This window comes from Doryrhamphus excisus, chromosome 3, assembly GCF_030265055.1.
Source record: "Doryrhamphus excisus isolate RoL2022-K1 chromosome 3, RoL_Dexc_1.0, whole genome shotgun sequence".
Taxonomy (NCBI): Eukaryota; Metazoa; Chordata; class Actinopteri; order Syngnathiformes; family Syngnathidae; genus Doryrhamphus; species Doryrhamphus excisus.
In genome coordinates, this window is record NC_080468.1 from 22,273,353 (window position 1) to 22,291,683 (window position 18,331).

At 39.3% G+C, this 18,331-nt stretch overlaps 2 protein-coding genes across 2 annotated transcripts in view; both read right to left on the reverse strand.

The window, feature by feature from the left end:
• The window catches only part of LOC131125493 (multiple PDZ domain protein), a 33,423-nt gene extending 23,289 nt beyond the window's left edge, over positions 1-10,134 (reverse strand). The window contains exons 1-10 of the mRNA XM_058067102.1: positions 10,012-10,134; positions 7,841-7,929; positions 6,364-6,530; positions 3,592-3,759; positions 3,373-3,515; positions 2,242-2,392; positions 2,054-2,176; positions 990-1,202; positions 809-911; positions 532-620 (exon numbers count right to left, since the gene is read on the reverse strand). Coding sequence (XP_057923085.1) covers positions 532-620; positions 809-911; positions 990-1,202; positions 2,054-2,176; positions 2,242-2,392; positions 3,373-3,515; positions 3,592-3,759; positions 6,364-6,530; positions 7,841-7,856 — 1,173 coding nt within the window. The 5' untranslated portion in view covers positions 7,857-7,929; positions 10,012-10,134. The remainder of the gene's footprint in view (positions 1-531; positions 621-808; positions 912-989; positions 1,203-2,053; positions 2,177-2,241; positions 2,393-3,372; positions 3,516-3,591; positions 3,760-6,363; positions 6,531-7,840; positions 7,930-10,011) is intronic.
• A 1,531-nt stretch (positions 10,135-11,665) lies between these two features.
• coro1b (coronin, actin binding protein, 1B) lies at positions 11,666-17,878 on the reverse strand. The gene is made up of 11 exons (XM_058068815.1): positions 17,573-17,878; positions 16,570-16,780; positions 16,379-16,501; positions 16,119-16,248; positions 14,978-15,159; positions 14,768-14,887; positions 14,398-14,502; positions 14,179-14,324; positions 14,049-14,106; positions 12,873-13,178; positions 11,666-12,282 (listed from the first exon to the last, which is right to left on the reverse strand). The coding sequence occupies exons 2-11, from the start codon at positions 16,771-16,773 to the stop codon at positions 12,160-12,162; spliced, it is 1,497 nt and encodes a 498-aa protein (XP_057924798.1). The 5' UTR covers positions 16,774-16,780; positions 17,573-17,878; the 3' UTR covers positions 11,666-12,159.
• Positions 17,879-18,331: the final 453 nt, after the last annotated feature.

Sequence of the window (18,331 nt, forward strand, 5' to 3'; positions counted from 1 at the left end):
ATGACTGGTTCAAGACTCTTCATCCTTGTATTTAGCAAACATCAACTGCTTGTATTGTTTCTTGAATTGGTTCATCGTTGTGCATTGTTTGATTTCCTTACTCAATCCATTCCATAGTTTGATTCCACATACTGAAATGCTATGGCTTTTTAACGTAGTCCTAGCATATAAGTGTTTCAAATGTAGTTCTTCCCTGAGATCATATTTCTCCTCTCTTGTAGAGAAGTATTGGATGACATTTTTAGGTAATTGGTTATTTTTAGCCTTATGCATTATTTTAGTTGTTTGAGGATGAACTATATCAGCAAGTTTAAGTATTTGTGATTTTAGAAATAAGGAGTTAGGCGGCATTATGAATTATCCTTACTGACCTTTTTTGCAGTACATTAAGTGAGTGAAGATTGCTTTTTATTACCAAATATTTCCACACAATAAATAAGATATGGTAGAACCAGAGAGCAATAAAGAGTGTGGAGTGATTTCTGATTGAGAACCAATTTTGCTTTGTTATTATTAATTAGAGATGCTTACAGCCACTATTTGATCTCCCACATGAATCCGTCCATCTTGATCCACGGCGCTGTCCTTGGTGATGCTCTTGACAAAAATCCCAGATGGCTCTGAGGAGTCAAAAAGAAATAATATAATATTGCAGAAACATGTATATGTACATCATGACTATGTACAGCCTGTGTAACCTTGGGAATTAAGTGCAATGCCTTGCTAACTTTCCACAGAGAAAAAGCCAGGGTTTTGTTTTTCTTATTTCCGCTAGCATTTAGTTGTGATTTTTTGTTGTCATTTTCACCTGAATTTTTATCCCCAACATAACCGGCAATCGTGATTCCCAGTCCTTGGTTGTTTTTAGTGAGGCTGACATCAAATGCTTCGGTCCCTTCGTCCTCATAGCCCTTTAAAAACAAACACATGATTGTAACATATGATATCATGGCACTTCATTATTTTTATGCTTTAAAGGGAAGACGAACCTCATCCACCACCTGCTTCTCCTCCTGTTGGTCCGTCACTGGCGTGGAGGCGGACACGGAGGGATTGTCTACGTCCACGTGACCCCTGGTGATGACCAGCTTCACTCTGTTGCCGCACTGCCTCAGGACCTGCGCCACCTGCTCGCTGCCCATGCCGTAAAGGTCAGTTTCGCCGATTCTTAGGATGTGGTCTCCGCTCCGTAGGCGGCCATCCTGAAGCCGGCACAACAATGAATTAGTAACCCTAGTATCCCTCGAAAAGGATTGCATTAAAAAAATTAATTGACAGATGGATAAAACAATCTCTAAACCAGGGGTCTCAAACTCAATTTACTTGGGGGCCACTGCTCCGGTGGCCCCCCAAGGGTCTGGGTGAGACTGGGCCGCATCAGGTTTTCCAACAACAACAAAAAAAACGCATTTATTAATTATTAATAAATAAATATAATAATAATAATAATAAAACGGCAAATAATAAAAACTTAAGAAACCACATATAGTTGGTGGGTAGACAAATATTTTTTTTCAGATTAAAATTAACAAAGCATTATTAGAGCCCTGTAGACATGACAAAACACGACTATAGTCACATTTATACTCTTTTTATTTACAACATATTGCGCAACTGCAGGGTCTTGAGACTCATGCTAACTCGCAAACTAGAGAGCTAGCGACCTAAACGGTAGCCTTCAAGTTATTTCCTTTAAACTTAAATAGCCAAAAACTTACCACTTCCACACGGATAGGTAGGATAACTATTAACAGTTATTTAACCTTTAACATGAACATTAATCAAACGTAATAATTTTTTTCTGGGTACATGATACCATACAGCATCCATATCAAACTTAAACTTTCATATCAAGGCGGGGGCCTCAAACTAGTGTCCTGCGGGCCACGTTTGGCCCGCGGGCCGCGTGTTTGAGACCCCTGCTCTAAACATTAGTTTAAAATGTGTAAATGTAAGAAACCAAAGCAATAAAATAATAATATTAACACCAAATAAAACAATGAACATATACAATTAAATACAAATATACAGTACATGTTATGTTTAGAACTACCTGGTCCGCGATTCCTCCAGGAAGGATAGTCTTCACAATAACACCAGTCGTCTTTCCTCCCACGATACCAAATCCCAGGCCAGTCCCATCATTGACCAGCTCTATGGTTTCGACATGTTGCCACTAGAAAGAAAATATGATACATGATTAAAAATGAAAATCGAATCAGTTATGCTAGCTTCTCTTACCAGTTGAGGTATGGGTCCTCGGGCCACAATGAGCTGCACCCTCTCTGTCGCCTTCTGCAGGATGCCGATGGCCTGCTGGTGGGTCACCGTCTGGTCCAGGGGCTGGCCGTTGATGGCCAGAATTTGGTCGGCTTCTTTTAACTTGCCATCGCTGCAGGAAAGCAGGAGTTAAAACAAATCTAAATTGAAATAAACAATCTATTTTGGCATACAGTGGGACATTAGTACTAAAGTTACTGTTCAAAGCGTTACAGTATGATGGCTGCATTAGCCAACAAGATACATGTAAAGTAAAATAAAACTACTTAATCGAGAGGGAACATGAGCAATAATGTCATCGTGTGGCATTTTTTTTACTACACTGAAATTGTCTTCTTGCCTTGAGCAATTATATAGCTGTATAATCAAACTAAATAAAACTAAGATAAAGTAAAATCATTCACATTTAATGGACATGAAACAGGTTCAATAATACAGTAAACCTCGGATATATCGGATTCAATTGTTCCCACTGATTTTGTCCGATATAAGCGAAATCCGTTATATGCGTATGTCCGTTTTACGCATATATCGGATTTATATCCGGTATATGCGTAAATCGGATTTTATCTGTTATAAAAAGGCACTTCCTTGACTATGTTTCCAATGACGTCGTATAGCGGCCTGTCACGATTCGGCGAATCGGAGCGCCACGATGCGGCCATCCGATATATACGAGGGAAATTTAATGGAAATGCATTGGAACGGGACTGGAGATTTTGTCCGAAATAGGCGAAATCCGTTATAAAAAATCCGATATATGCAATGAATTTTTATTGGAAATGCATTACAGAAAAATTGCTTCTTTTTTATCTGTCCGTTGTGAGCGAATTTCCGATATATCCGAGTCCGATATATCTGAGGTTTACTGTACTATACACGGTGACATTTTTGGTATGACTGTAATTTGAGTTGCTCATGTTGTAATGAATGAACAGAGCAGTAAAACTGCGTTACAAGGACATCGATAAATAAAACTAAAATAAAGTAATCACTACTCAATGAGATTTGGTGAAACCTCTTTTTTTGTTTTTTTTGGAGGCATTTTCTCATTTTTTTTGTGCGACTTTTCTCGACTTTGCATATGCGTACCAATGAGCAACACTCCCCGCTTGAATCTCCTGTATAAAGATGCCCAGCTCGCCACGGTTCTCGCTCTTCAGACCCACCACGCTGAATCCCAAACCAGCTCCCGAAACGGGCTTGTTTAAGTCCACGTGAGCCACGTAGCGCCCCTGTATCACACAAATTAAACTTTTGGTCTTTGAACACATCACAGTAGCATCAAAACATGTTAGGCAATGGTCATACTTGTGCCATGGTTTGAATAATCTGATTGAATTCCTGGCATGGTGTCTTGACGGTAGGCACCGCTGTGGAAATGTCCGAGTGAGAACCGTAGCTGCCGTTTTGTTGTTGTATTGTCGTCACGTGATCTCTGAGGTCACTCCCGCCACGCAAGGCTGGAGAGACACTCCCCTGTCGGACAGAAAAAGAGGTGTCACTGCAAATATACAGTATATAGCATCTTTAAGGTAGGTGCCTAAATTCGGCTAGGCACCCCTGTCACTTGGAGGATCTTTGATTTACATTTTGTGCAGTAGTTAATTTTTTTTTTTTTTTACAAATGCATAGCAAAAAAAAAACAAAAACGGGGGGGCCTGACTAGGAGAGATGAAAATATGTGAGCAATGTCGTGGGAGGCTTTTGAGTGGAATTTAGATTAGAAAAGGTCTGCTAGTACAGACTGTACAGTACATTCCTCAAACACTTTGATCCTAACAGGCTTTTTTGTCACATTTTGGCTTTGTTAATTAATGTAGGTCATATTTGCCCCCCCCCCCCAAAAAAAAAAAAATCTTCATTGACCACAAAAAGCGACATACTTCTCGTGACCCTGAAAATGCCGTTTGTTTGTCCCACATTTATCTCCAAAGATTTAAATTATCATTTTCTACCGCTACACCCTGGACTGGTCGCCAGCCAATCACAGGGCACATGTAGACAAACAACCATTCACACTCACATTCATACCTATGGACAATTTGGAGTCGCCAATTAACCTAGCATGTTTTGTGGGAATGTGGGAGGAAAACCGAAGTACCATGCATGGGGAGAACATGCAAACTCCACACAGAGATGGCCGAGGGTGGAATCGAACTCGGGTCTGTGTAGCTGTGTGGGCTGCGTACACACCGTGCAGCCAGATTTCAATTAGGACTGCAAAATTTCAGTTTTTATTTTATTATATTTGTCCAACTGATTGTGCTAATTTCAAAGCATGCATCAAAAACAGTTATGAACAATTACTGGCCTTTCAAGAATTAAAAAATATATATAATTCGGAGGTCTAGTGGTTAGCGCGCAGACCTCACAGCTAGGAGACCAGGGTTCAATTCCACCCTCAGGCATCTCTGTGTGGAGTTTGCATGTTCTCCCCGTGCAGGTTAATTGATGACTCCAAATTGTCCATAGGTATGAATGTGAGTGTGAATGGTTGTTTGTCTATATGTGCCCTGTGATTGGCTGGCGACCAGTCCAGGGTGTACCCCGCCTCTCGCCGGAAGACAGCTGAGATAGGCTCCAGCACACCCCGTGACCCTTGTGAGGAAAAAGCGGTAGAAAATGAATGAATGACTATAATTCGGATTGTATAAGAATATTTCAGGCTTCTATAAAATGTAAAAATATATGAATTTTTAGGAAGCAGACATTTTTTGTTTTCTGTTTGAAATCCGATGAAAGCTGAGATTTTGAGATTTTTTGTGGACGACTATTTTCAGGGTCTTGATTGTTAAACCACATTACAAGGAGGTTAGATGGCTCATTAGGGTTGTCCACCCGTCCGCCGTTTTCTGGCACTTGTGTTGCTATGGCGACGAGGCCACAGTAGTTAAAGAGGCCGCTCTCTGGTGTGTGTGTGTGTGTGTGTGTGTGTGTGTGTGTGCGTGGGAAGTGAGGCAGAAAGAATTTCTTCAATGTGCAAGAAGCAGACTGGAACTTTAATCCTCTTTGGGTAACAAAGTGCATGCACGCACCTTAGCAGCATGCAACACTAACGCAGGCTGGGTATTGTTTGGAGTTCTGTTGTATTATAATATACGTTATATTTGGTGCTTTAACCAGAAAAGTGCCATATGCCAAAACATAATAATGCTTTAATAATGAGTCTGTCTAAGCCTTTAGGGCTGTAAGGAGGCAGCACAGAGGTGGATATTATCCTTATGAAGGATTAGATAGCTAATCATGGTGGCATAACAACATGTGTGACATCATAGCAATAACAATAACCATGTTATTGGAGGTTTTTTTTTTAATATAGTAAATAATGTATAGTATTCAGTATAGTTACTCCAGACTCCATTCACTGTGCAATATCTGATCAACCTCCATGTGCAATATTAAGGGCTCTAAATGCAGTATACTAAGTTCTATGTGAAGTATTTCCATGATGCCTCATATTAACTCACTTTAAACTCACTTTAACTCAAGATATGTGTATAGACTGGTCATATATCTCATATATAATATATATATATATATTGATTTTGTTAATACTTGGGCTGTTTATATTGTTTATTTTTCTGTATATTGTGTATTTTTTACTGCTTAACTGATTCTGTACTCTTGCTGCTGTGCAATGCAAATTTCCCCACTGAGGGACGACTAAAGGCATATCTTATCTTATCTTATCTTAATGATTGACAATGACACTAACTGCTTGGTCACAAAAACAACAGTGGCAGCTGTTTTCTAGCACCTCCCGTCAAAGTGCAGCCCGGGAGCCATTTTCGAACCCGCAGCTCATTTTATATTGGCCCTCGGCATATTCAGAAAATGTATCCTTTTTGTGTGACAAGAGTCACTCTAGTATTCGTGAGTAACTACGGTAACTGCAAACCCACTAGTCAGACATTTCATAGTCAACATTGAGTACTTTTTACGTCTGTACTAACCGTACTACAATACCACCATCCGGCCATGGCAAGCGTACCCTCAAAACTCATTAAATGACCCACACCTTGTGACCTTCCAGATGATATCCCGCGGGGGTCATCTGTATATACTGTGTGTGTACTTTACCTGGTCTTTAACCTGCTGCACGGTCTTCTGCAAGGCCAGGATCTGGTGGAAGAGGGGGCTCTGTAGCACCGACCTGAGCAGACTGAGCTTCTCCTCAGTGGGCACCTCCCCCCGCTCCTTCAGTTTGGCCTGGAGACGCTCCACCGCCTGTAAGGCGCGCTGTGTGTCTGCAATGCGTCACATATTTTAGTGACAGGTGTGTGTGTGTGTAAAGATAAAGGCAGGACAGAACATGGGCGGCTATTATTCATTCATTCATGGAGGTTAGCTTTAGCGTTTAGTTAGCTGGGGCCACAAATTATGCAATATCGTAATGCATTTTGACCACAATATCCATATATTTTCTGCTGCATTGTTTAATTTCAAGTCACTGTTCACACAGTCATTGGTCGGTCTACATGCCAGTCATCATACAGCACCACCGGGTGTGGTGTTGTGTCAATAGTGTCAATCATTGTGTGTTTTTCTCATATAAGCAATTCATCCAGTAAGTAAGTGTTACTGATTTCAGTCATCTAATATGTTCAGTCATTGGTTGGTCTACATGTCAGTCATCATACACAGCATTGTGTCATTTAGTGTGTGTATATATCTGCCTGGTATCACGTGTCAAAGTCTTATACAGCGATTATGTTTTGATCTGACAAATCTTAAGTAGGTTTGATCACATGTACAATGACTGGAGCTACTTGCTTGCTTGGACTGCGGCAGCTGTTGAATACCGATGGAGAAAAAACATCTCACATCTCGCTCACTGGAGCTAACGGACACTGAGTCTAAGTAGTATTGCAAGGTTTATAGTGTTTCTTTCTGTGTAAATATCCCATGTTACAACATAGACACCTATGCGGCTTATAGACAAGTACACCCTAAATGTACAAATACTTCTTTCTCTTTACATTTGGTGGGTGCGGCTTTAGATGTGCTCGAGTCTGGAATTTACAATACTTATTTTATACAGCAAATATACAGTTTTCATTCACCATTCACTCAGCTATTGGATCACTCAGTGTACATGTCAGTCATTATCCATACAGAATGAACTGCATGTAGGCTAGGCTTATCTGGCTTTCAGTTTTCATCAAAATTATTGTTTTCAAAGCTCAATCTGCCCGTGGGGTAGAAATGAATATCCTGTATCCTTGCTGGACCCTGCATATTACAGTAAAAAGCTCAGGGATGGAACAGCATGATGCAGTCATCTGCCCAAAAATGAAGTAATTTCCAGCGCTGGCCGACTATGACTAATACCTAATAGGGCGTGCACATAGCCGATTTGTTGTTTGAACAAAGGAAAGCAACACTTCAGATGTCAGCATGTTGTTTTTTTTCCCTTCTATTGGAACTACACAGGTAATCTTATTACATTAACTTCTTCAGTGGAGACACGGCATTCTAGAGAAGCTACAAAACTGATGCAAACTTGTCTACATGCGGCCATATTTTTAGCAGTAATTTAGGCATAAAGTAGACTCACCCATTGTTTCAATCATTTTTAGACCTCCGGAGGGATGGGATTTCTCCCCATCGATAGGGTTTTTCACACTTTATCCTTTTTTTCAAGGCCTGTAGAGGAAAACATAGCATTAGCATCCCCAATTTCCAGTCATTGGCCTGTCTACATGTCAGCACAAGTTACACGCCACGGTTTCACTCAGTGAGTTTACATACAGATGAACATACTAGAACCCTGACCTAAACTCAATTAAAACACATTTAAGGTTAACTAGAACTGAGATTATCATTGAGGTTATCATTGTTATGCAATTTTTTTTCTCTTTATGTCACAGAATTGCTGCATCGTGACACTATGGTTACAGCGATACTGTATTGCGGTAATATTGTAAGTTGTTCTGTAATTCCTACCTCTACTGCGTCCCAATATTTTGGTCCATGCAATGTGTACTGTATATTATTGTAATGTATTGATACACATTGTGATACTGTGTTTTGGAAGATATTGTGATATCGGATTTGTGGGATTCCCGCCATTACTGTACAGTATACCGTATTGCAACATACGTTTTCACAAAAAATGTCTTTGCTTTTGTTATAAACGGCGTATTTTGATACAAAAACAGCTTAATTTCTGTTAATGGGGACCTATTATGCAAATTTTTTACCCTTTGTATTGAGTTGTGGACTCCTAACCCACACAGAAAGCTTTGTAGATCTTCCAGAATCTGCACCTATTTCCTTGGATTTCCAAAACATTCTGTTTTAACTTATTCCACCCACGGCCCGCCTCAGGACACGCCCACTCTGCTGTGATTGGTGCCACTCAGCTTCTACAGCTAACAGCTTGAACCCTGGCACTACTACCATGTTTATTTGTTTATCTGACTGTTTTAGTCTTTTTTTTTCAGGCGGAAAAAGTAGCAAATGAGATCTGTTTATTTGTCGAGATCACTATTAAGTCTGCTCAAAATCTAACAAATAAGATTTGACTGAAAATACTTAGTCAAAGACAGTCGTAATATTAATGTAATGTAGCAATACACTATCAATAGAACATTTAGATATTATATCATTGGTGTCTGATCATATTGACATAATACCGATACTGTGTCAATGTTGTTGGTACCTGATATCACACAATTTCTACTTTATCATGTATTCATGGGACTATGATTGATACTATATTATTATTGGTTACTTCAGCTTTCCTCTGATGCATCAAATATCATGTAATCGCTGTATACCAATACAGTGATTGGCAAGATAAGAACGTCAAGATAACATTATTGTTGTTGCTTATCACATAGTATCATATAATCGCTGTAATCGGAAATATATTGCTATAATTTCATGAATTAGTGTTATTGGTTAGCGTGATATCAACAGGTATCGTACGCCAATGTATTTGTTATAACATTATTGCAATCGGTTAACATGATATCAATAGGTATCGTACATACACCAATGTGTCTGGTATCACATAATTGGCATGCTGTAACACAACAGAATATGTATTGTGATATTATTGTGAATTGTTGTTATTGGTTAGCTTCATATCATCATGTCTCTATTGCAATAATTTGATGAATTATTATTGTTTAGCTTGACATAGTACACCAATGAACCTGGTATCACATAATCACTGTATCCTGATACTTGTATGTACTTATAGTGTATTTTTGTTTGCCATTCCTTGCGGGTTTTAAGGACGTCCAGAGTCATTTATCGGCATATAACCACCTAGCAATGATCCATAGGTCAGTTCACTTATTAGCCAGGTTGACGTAGAGGACTTCAGTCCCAGAACCCAGCTGTGAAACATGTTATTCAACAATAACAGACTATATGTAATATTCTGTATTCTATAATATTGCTGTGAACGTTAGCTTTTGTTTTGAATAGTTGCAGCGAGGGGACAATCCGCTTTTCTCGACTCCTCCTCCTTTTCCTCCTCCTACTGCCTAGCTTCTGTGGCAAAGCAACAGGCTTCCCAGCGCAAAAAGTCGGCCAAAGTTTCATTCCATTACACCGGTATAAAGTGCACGACCCAAATATGAAAGCACACAATGCCCACACACAGAGGCAGCAATGGTGTCGAACCTATCCTGACATCAACAACAAAACTCTCCCCGCGAACCAAAACATCGTTTACAAACATGGACTTTTGTTGCTGAATCATACATTACTTACATGGAGCCGTGGTTCTCCGGCTGATGGTGTCCAAAGCGACCATCCGTTGTCCCGCGGCTAACGGCGCACTGTCTCGGGCTTAATAAACACTGGGCGTAGCGTAACCCGATCCTAAAGAGAGTGAGGGAGATCTAGGCGAGAGGGTTAAACTAGCGCCCCCTGCCGGTTGGTGGCGGTACTCACACCCTGTTTGTATTATTTTTGAATTGAGACACACGTAATTTGTTCTTCCTCATGCATTTACTCTATTTGGGATTAAAAACTAAATGTATGTTAGGTGATGCAAATAATTATATTTAAACACTTGAGAAATGCAAAAAATCTAACTCATTAATAAAATCTAATTAATAATTCAATAATGTCTGAAAAAGAGCATGAAGAAGCACAACTTCATTTAATCCGAGCCATGCTAGTTTGGTGCAACAACTTAGAAAGGGAAGAAGTATAATACACTCCTAATCAAGAATTTACATTTTGCACTGTTGGAGCTTCAGTAGGATCTAAGTCAGGGGTGGGCAAACTACAGCCCGGGGGCCACATCCGGCCCGCCAAGTGTTTCAATATGGCCCGCCTGTTTTTTCCAAATATTTCATTTGAACTCAACATACAACCTGGCATCCACTTTTTGATGGTTGAGGTAGCTGCTTTATCAATTTCGTTATTTGATGTGGTCTGTTACAAAATGCTCCTGTAAAAAGGGACACAAGCACATAATAATAATAATAATAATAATAATAATAATAATAATAATAATAATACTATTATATTAATATTGTTGTTAATAATATTAATATAATAATGGTAGTAATATTACAAAATACTGGAAAAAGGAGCACAAGCACAATAATAGTAATACAAATAATGATAATAATACTACTATTATATTAATATTGTTGTTAATAATATTAATATAATAATGGTAGTAATATTATTATTATAACAAAATAATAATAATAATAATAATATAATAACATTACTATAACTAATAATAATAATAATTCTAATAAAAGTAACAATAATAGTAATAATAATACATTGAGAAACACACTTTACATCAAATAAATGATTTCAAAGTGCACATATAGCAGATTGCATGACACTTTTACATGTAAAATATGTGTAAAAATATAGGTGTAAAAATGGACTGTTACGTGTAAAATACTACATAATCCCCCCCGTCAATTTTGTTAAATTAATGCGGCCCGCGAGTCAAAAAGTTTGCCCACCCCTGATCTAAGTAGAGGTCCAAAATGCAATAAGAAGAAATGGGAGTGAAACAAACAAAATGTTAGTCAACAAGATGGCTGAAAAAAACAAAATATAATGTTGGAAAAAGGAGGAGAACAGGGTTCAATTCCACCCATGGCCATCTCTGTGTGGAGTTTGCATGTTCTCTCCGGTTTCCTCCCACATTCCAAAAACCTGCTAGGTTAATTAGCGACTCCAAATTGTCCATAGGTATGAATGTGAGTGTGAATGGTTGTTTGTCTATACGTGCCCTGTGATTGGCTGGCGACCAGTCCAGGGTGTACCCCGCCTCTCGTCTGAAAACAGCTGGGATAGGCTCCAGCACATCTACGACCCTTGTGACGATAAGTGGTAAAAAATGAATGAAAAAGCATGAAAAAAGAATGAAAAAACAGTTTACTGAAGGAATACAAAGGAGCATTTATTAGTCGTTGAACAGTCGCTACAACCACATCGAAAGATCAGTGCGTGTTGAAGTGGAATGTTAGTGACAATTTCATCCGTCTAAAAAAAAAAACAAATAACAAAATCACATTTCATTGAGTATTTCACATAATAAAACAAACATGTTGCTACTTGTCTTTAAAAGATGTCACATATTTAATGCTAAAAAATATCTTTTCAATGGAGGAATGCGGCTCACAAAAAAACACATACAAATTCTTCCCAATCCACACACTACAATTAAAAAAAAGTTGAGGTCTGGGACATCACCACAGATCATAGCAGCGTTCTACCTGATTAAATAGCCCTAATGGTGAAAAGATCATCTATTCGTAGATGATGTGCCACTCTGTGCTACAGTAATTTGGTACCTTTGTCTACATTTTAACCCATAAAGGAATCTATAAAAGAATCCTAACAATAATAACATTAATAATAATAATAGTAATAACAGTTTTATACGTCGCCATCCTCAATGCGAGCTAGCTGGCGCTCCAGAAGTTCAATCCTCTGACTTTGAGCAAGAACAACAGCACGAAGGGCCTTCATCTCTGACAGCAGTTCACCAAACACATCATCCTGGGAAACATAAACAAATAAACATTTTATGCTATCTTTTACAAGGTTTTAAATCATTTTAAAAGATTTTTGCTAAATAAAAAAAAAATGAAATTTTGTGTGGTAAAATACAAACTTGACTAGGTAATGTAATTTAAGTGCAACATTACTGACACCTAGTGACCAGAATATTACATAACTTGTATTTCTATATATTTTTGACTAATAAGAGGCCACAGTCAACCGCAAAACAGCAATCATTTATTGATTAATTTAAAAATAATGAACTGTGAAGTAGCAAGGGATGATTGTATTTCTAAAATTACAACTTTGACTCTCTGAAAATGACTTTTTTGTGTGTAAAATTTTTTTTCTTGGTTCTCCTATCTCTAAAATTATTGTTGATGTAAGCATTAACAGCTTTTTTACAGTGTTTTCTTTCCTGTTATAACTTTTGATCTTGTGAAATTTCAATGTTTTTATGTAACTTTTCTATTTTCAGATATTTAAGGTAATATATTTTTTTCATAAACATGCAACTTTTTTCTTTGTTTTTAATGTAAAAAAAAATATTTTTTTCTAAATTCTTAACACATACAGTATATACTGACCTCTCTCTTAGATCTGTCCATGTTCCCAGATGTCTCTCTGGAGGCGAGACGTGGCTCCTCCTCCTCAACTTCCTTGGCGGGATTCGTGGCGGTTGGAGTGGGCGCCGCCCCGCTGCCAGAGTCCTGTGAGATGAGCTTGGGCTTGCTCCTGATGGTGTCTCTATGCTTGGAGGGTGGCGCCGCATAGCCTCCACTTAGGGACACCAAGATCGGGGGCGCATCCTGACCGGATATCCACTCGTCTGCCAGGAGCGCCGGTTCTAAGCCGGCTGTGTCAGGGTAAAGGTCTCCTTGGAAGAGATCGGACTGCAAGTAGCAGGGTATCACATTAGCAGCTACAAATAACTAAATACTCTTTATACACAGACTTCGTTCCTTTTGGGATGCAATTTTTGATACTGTCGTTTTTGAACTAATTTTGAATTTTTCCAATTTTTTTCCATTTTTCTTTTTGTTTAATTGTATTTTTAATTGTAGTCAGGCCCACAAATGGCCTTTTTTGTCAGGGTTCAGCAAAATGGAAATAACAAATAATTGGACCTGTTCCTTTTTGGGATGCCAGTCGCTGTATAACAGTGGACCTGGCAAGAGTCACAAAATTCCGAGTTTCTCCACTCAGATATCCCAGATGCGAATACATGGGAGGAAAATACCTGTCGCACTATAATTTTTACAGTACAGTAAACCTCGGATATATCGGACTCGGATATATCGGAAATTCGCTCACAACGGACAGATAAAAAAGAACCGATTTTTCTGTAATGCATTTCCAATAAAAATTCATTGCATATATCGGATTTTTTATAACGGATTTCGCCTATTTCGGACAAAATCTCCAGTCCCATTCCAATGCATTTCCATTAAATTTCCCTCGCATATATCGGATGGCCGCATCGTGGCGCTCCGATTCGCCGAATCGTGACAGGCCGCTATACGACGTCATTTGCAGCGTTGCCTGCGCGTCCAGGTACATTGGAAACATAGTCAAGGAAGTGCCTTTTTATAACGGATAAAATCCGATTCACGCATATACCGGATATAAATCCGATATATGCGTAAAACGGACATTTTCCGGTATACTCATATAACGGATTTCGCTTATATCGGACAAAACCAGTGGGAACAATTGAATCCGATATATCCGAGGTTTACTGTATCACTACAGTATTTCATTACCTTTCTTGGAACAGTCATGGAAATGGGTTCAACCTTCCTTTCGTGTAATTTGTAGAACCTGTGTAGAACATCAACAAGTGTTCAAAAAACATTCACACACCCCAAAAAAACACACACACACTAATCCTACCTTGCAATTTCACACTTATTGACGTCCACCCCTCTCTTACTGAGGTAGCCTGCCCCCCTCTGGGGCTCCTTACTGCTGTACAGACTGAGGAAATGAACGTAGGGCGATTCTTCGGTCACCTCAAAGTAGCGGATGGTGCAGTCACCCTGAAGGACAAGCATAAAACTGCCAACTCTCAAGTCTGAATGAAGAAATTTTAGGAAGGTAACAATAACGAACCTTTCCCAACAGATAAACCATATTGGTGTCTGGATCATAAAATGGTAAAAGTACGCCGTTGCTAGTATCCATTTCTTGTACAGCCATCGGCTCTGAGAGATCTTTCTGGGAAAAAAAAACACAAAACTAAAAAGGTGAGATTGGACACTTTCACACACGCGATGAAATTGTCAGGAAAAACATGTCAAAGGTCATTTCCATCTTTAGCATTAAGCAATGTTTTAGAACTGGTCACATTTACCATCTTTGTATTTCACTTTTAGCATTGATGCATTTTTAGTATCGTCATGGTTATATTCAGCATTTTAGAATCAGACTACTTCTGATGGGAAAAAAATATAGAAGTCTAAATAAATGTCATGCTAATTACCGTATCCCATAGAGCTAGCTGTCTCTCACTCATACGGCTGAATCCCGTCGTCAAGATCTTTCCATCAGAGAGGAACACGGCTCTCATGGGTCTGGTGCCGTCATGGACCTTCTCTTTCACCTTAGAATAAACAATATGAATTATTATCATTATATACAGTAATAATAATCATAATACAGTATGATAGACTCTCCCTTGTGACTTCATTACTTTAAGGACGGTCCCCCTGCGAGGGTCGATAACACGTAAGGCCTTGTCTTTGCACACGGTGCACACGGCGCTCCCGTTCTTGTTCCAGCTCACGCTGTAGATCAGGTCCGGGTGGGCATCGGGCAGCTGGTACACCAACTCCCCTGTGCCCACGTTCCATACCAGAATCACGTTGTCACAGCCTTTAGGGAGTTAAGAAAACAGATTAAGAGATTAGACCTATACATGTTGTTAGAAAGTTGTATTACTCTTGTATTACTATAGAAAGTTGTATACTCGTGTTAAAAGATGCCAAAGTTTCAGATAATGACGTTTGCGCATTTGGAAAATGAGCCCTGAAATAAGTTTGGGTTGGCTCCGAACACTTCCTTATATGGGCATGCCAGGGTATAAGCCAGGGGTGGGCAAACTTTTTGACTCGCGGGCCGCATTGATATAACAAAATTGACAGGGAGCCAGACTATATATTTTACGCATATAATTCTAACAGTCCACCTGGAATGATTGTATCTGTAAGTGTCATGCAACCTGCTATGTATATGTGCTTGTGTCCTTTTTTCAGGAGCACTTTGTAAACAGCAGATCACATCAAATATACAAATTGATTAAAAAAAAAACTACCTAAACCATCAAAAGGTTGGCTAAAGCCATGATGTCAGGTTGTATGTTAAGTTTGGAAAGAACGTGCGGCCCATATTTAAACACTTGGCGGGCCGGATGTGGCCCCCGGGCCGTAGTTTGCCCACCCCTGGTATAAGCTGTACAAGCTGAATGGGACCAATCACAGTGGAGTGGGCATACCCGGACCCTGGTTTCTGTGGGTGGAATAAACTCAAACAGACCGTTTTTTGGAAATGTGGGTTTAAAATGAATTAATTATGATTAATCACCATTTTCAAGCATGACTAAAAGATGCCCAGTTTTACTGTTTTTTTTTTTGAAAAACATAAATGACAGGACAGGATATTTATTTCAAATATTTTTTTTTACTAAAAATTTTCCAAAAAGGGCCCTCATTCTTAAAATTGGTAAAAAGAAGCTAACACACATTAGAGATGTATTTTTCAGTATTTTTTACTCCAATTTTTGTTAGGGTTTTCAGACTTCCTGTTTTATTTACATTTAACAAATATGGTATTACCTGCAGTTAAGAGGATATTGAAGGCGGTGGGGTGCCATGCCAAGATTCCCACCCTTTTACTGTGCCCCTCGAGGGTGACGATAGCCTCGGTCATGGGTGCCACCAGTCCCCCGTCGGGGATCTGCCACACCTGGATCACAAATCATGTAAATTGCTGGTTTCTGATAGACCGAGAGGATCTTCAGAGGACTTCCGTGAAGATGCTAAAGTGCAATGCTAACCAGCTATGATAACTACAGTTAAGAAAAACATAAACAGACCTTTACAGTGCAATCCTCCGAGGCACTTGCTATGATATTATCATCATGCGGAGACCACTGGATGTCCAAAACGGGGGCGGCGTGTCCACACACCATTGGACAGGACTGATCGATCCTGCCGCTCTGTTTTTGGGATAAAAGAATGTCAATCATGTCCAAAAAAATTGCATCAAATAAGACGCTAACTGGACCTTGCCGATGGGGACGACGAGGAAAGCCCCGCCTCCTCCCGCTTCCACAATGACTGCAATGAATTTAGGGTTGACGGCGCATAGCGGGCTGTCCCACGTGACACGGGACACACGGACGTCGTCGATGCAGTGCTCGGCTTTCCATGCCTGAGCGAAGACGTGGCGGAACTTGCTCTGCCTGACCACACCTCGCCGGAAAGACATATTGTTCCTGGAAAAGAATAGAATGAAACCTTCATACATAGGCTATTTGTATACAGTCACACTTAACTTTGTTTACTCAGGTGCCATCTGGATTTGCATGGTCTCACAGTATATCTTCATTTCATGGCCTGGGGCCTTTACATATATACGACATACTTTTGCATACTATTTAGCTGCAGAGAGGAGTTGGCATCTATTCAGGGTTTATTATTATTAGCTCACTGCTACTCAGGAGAAAATGTGCATGGTCTCACAGTATCTCCTAATACCAATTAGTGGACAAACATTGTGACTTGACTGTAGTCTCCAAACAGATTGTGATGATGTCATCCCGATGCACCTTACAGCTGTAGCTATCTGGGGCTTGCTATGATATGCTTGGATGCTAGGACTTGGTTAGAGCCCTAAATTGTGCATATGCAAATTTGCTTTTAAAAAAAATATTGTCTTCATATTGTTAATTCATTTTTTAATTTCTTTATAACTTATTAGTTTATTTATATTTTGAAATAAATATCTAAAATTCCTATATTGTAATGTTTCTGTCATACGTATTGGCAATAAACGTTATAATGTTGATAATAATAATAATATTGGGTGGAAGCACAATAGAGCCCTTTTAAATAATCCCCACACAATCTGTAGTGGAATTTGGGCCTATGTGGAACATTCCTTTTGTTCTGCTGGTGTTGGCAAGAGGAATAATACAACCTTTATTACCTTCTCGGTGATGGAAAAGTGCGCATGCGTGTAATAAACAATAAATAATCTCAATAATAGCAATTGTAATGAGCCTTACCTTGTTGTTGTTGTTTTCCGGTGATTTAATTAGCAACAACGTGAGGAGGCCAATAATAAAATAATCCAGCAGTAATCCAAATCCCCAGTCCACGTCGAATAAAAGCACTTAAAAACGCTTACAGGACCTTTACAGTTAGTGTATTTTGGGGCCTAAATGTCAGCAATTATGCGCTGACATATTCGCAGGCACTTAAGCTAGCTCGCCTTTCCATTAACGGAAAGCCAAGAGATGCTTAGCTATAGCGTTAGCTGCTATCACGTGACTATCGCAAACCAATCATATTCGTTCTTGGACGCTTACTTCTTCTACACCACGACAATTAAGCAGCCGTAATGTAACACTGAAGCTAAGTAATATTATTTTGAATTTATGAATACTCAAACGACAAGACGTTTTTGGTAGTCAATATTGTCACGTGACAATATAAACAGTAGCTTTTTGCGCCATGCATTTAACGACAATGAGTTTAAAAACTACATATCCCACGATGCACATCGTGCGGCCACATCCAGCCGCTAGAGGTCATTGTTCTTCATAGAGAAAGTTTGGTGACAAATAATTTAAACTTTAAACTTCTCAGACCAAACGTACTGGTTTTCAAAAACATGTTCTTTTTCACGTTCTGCCCTGGTTTCTTTTTAAAATGCCATGACAATTTTCTGGTTTTGATAGGGCCGGTAATTTGAGAGGCGTTTGAGCACTCTGTTGAATTGACGTAATCCTCCAACGCTTCATATGCCAGCGTTTCATGAATGT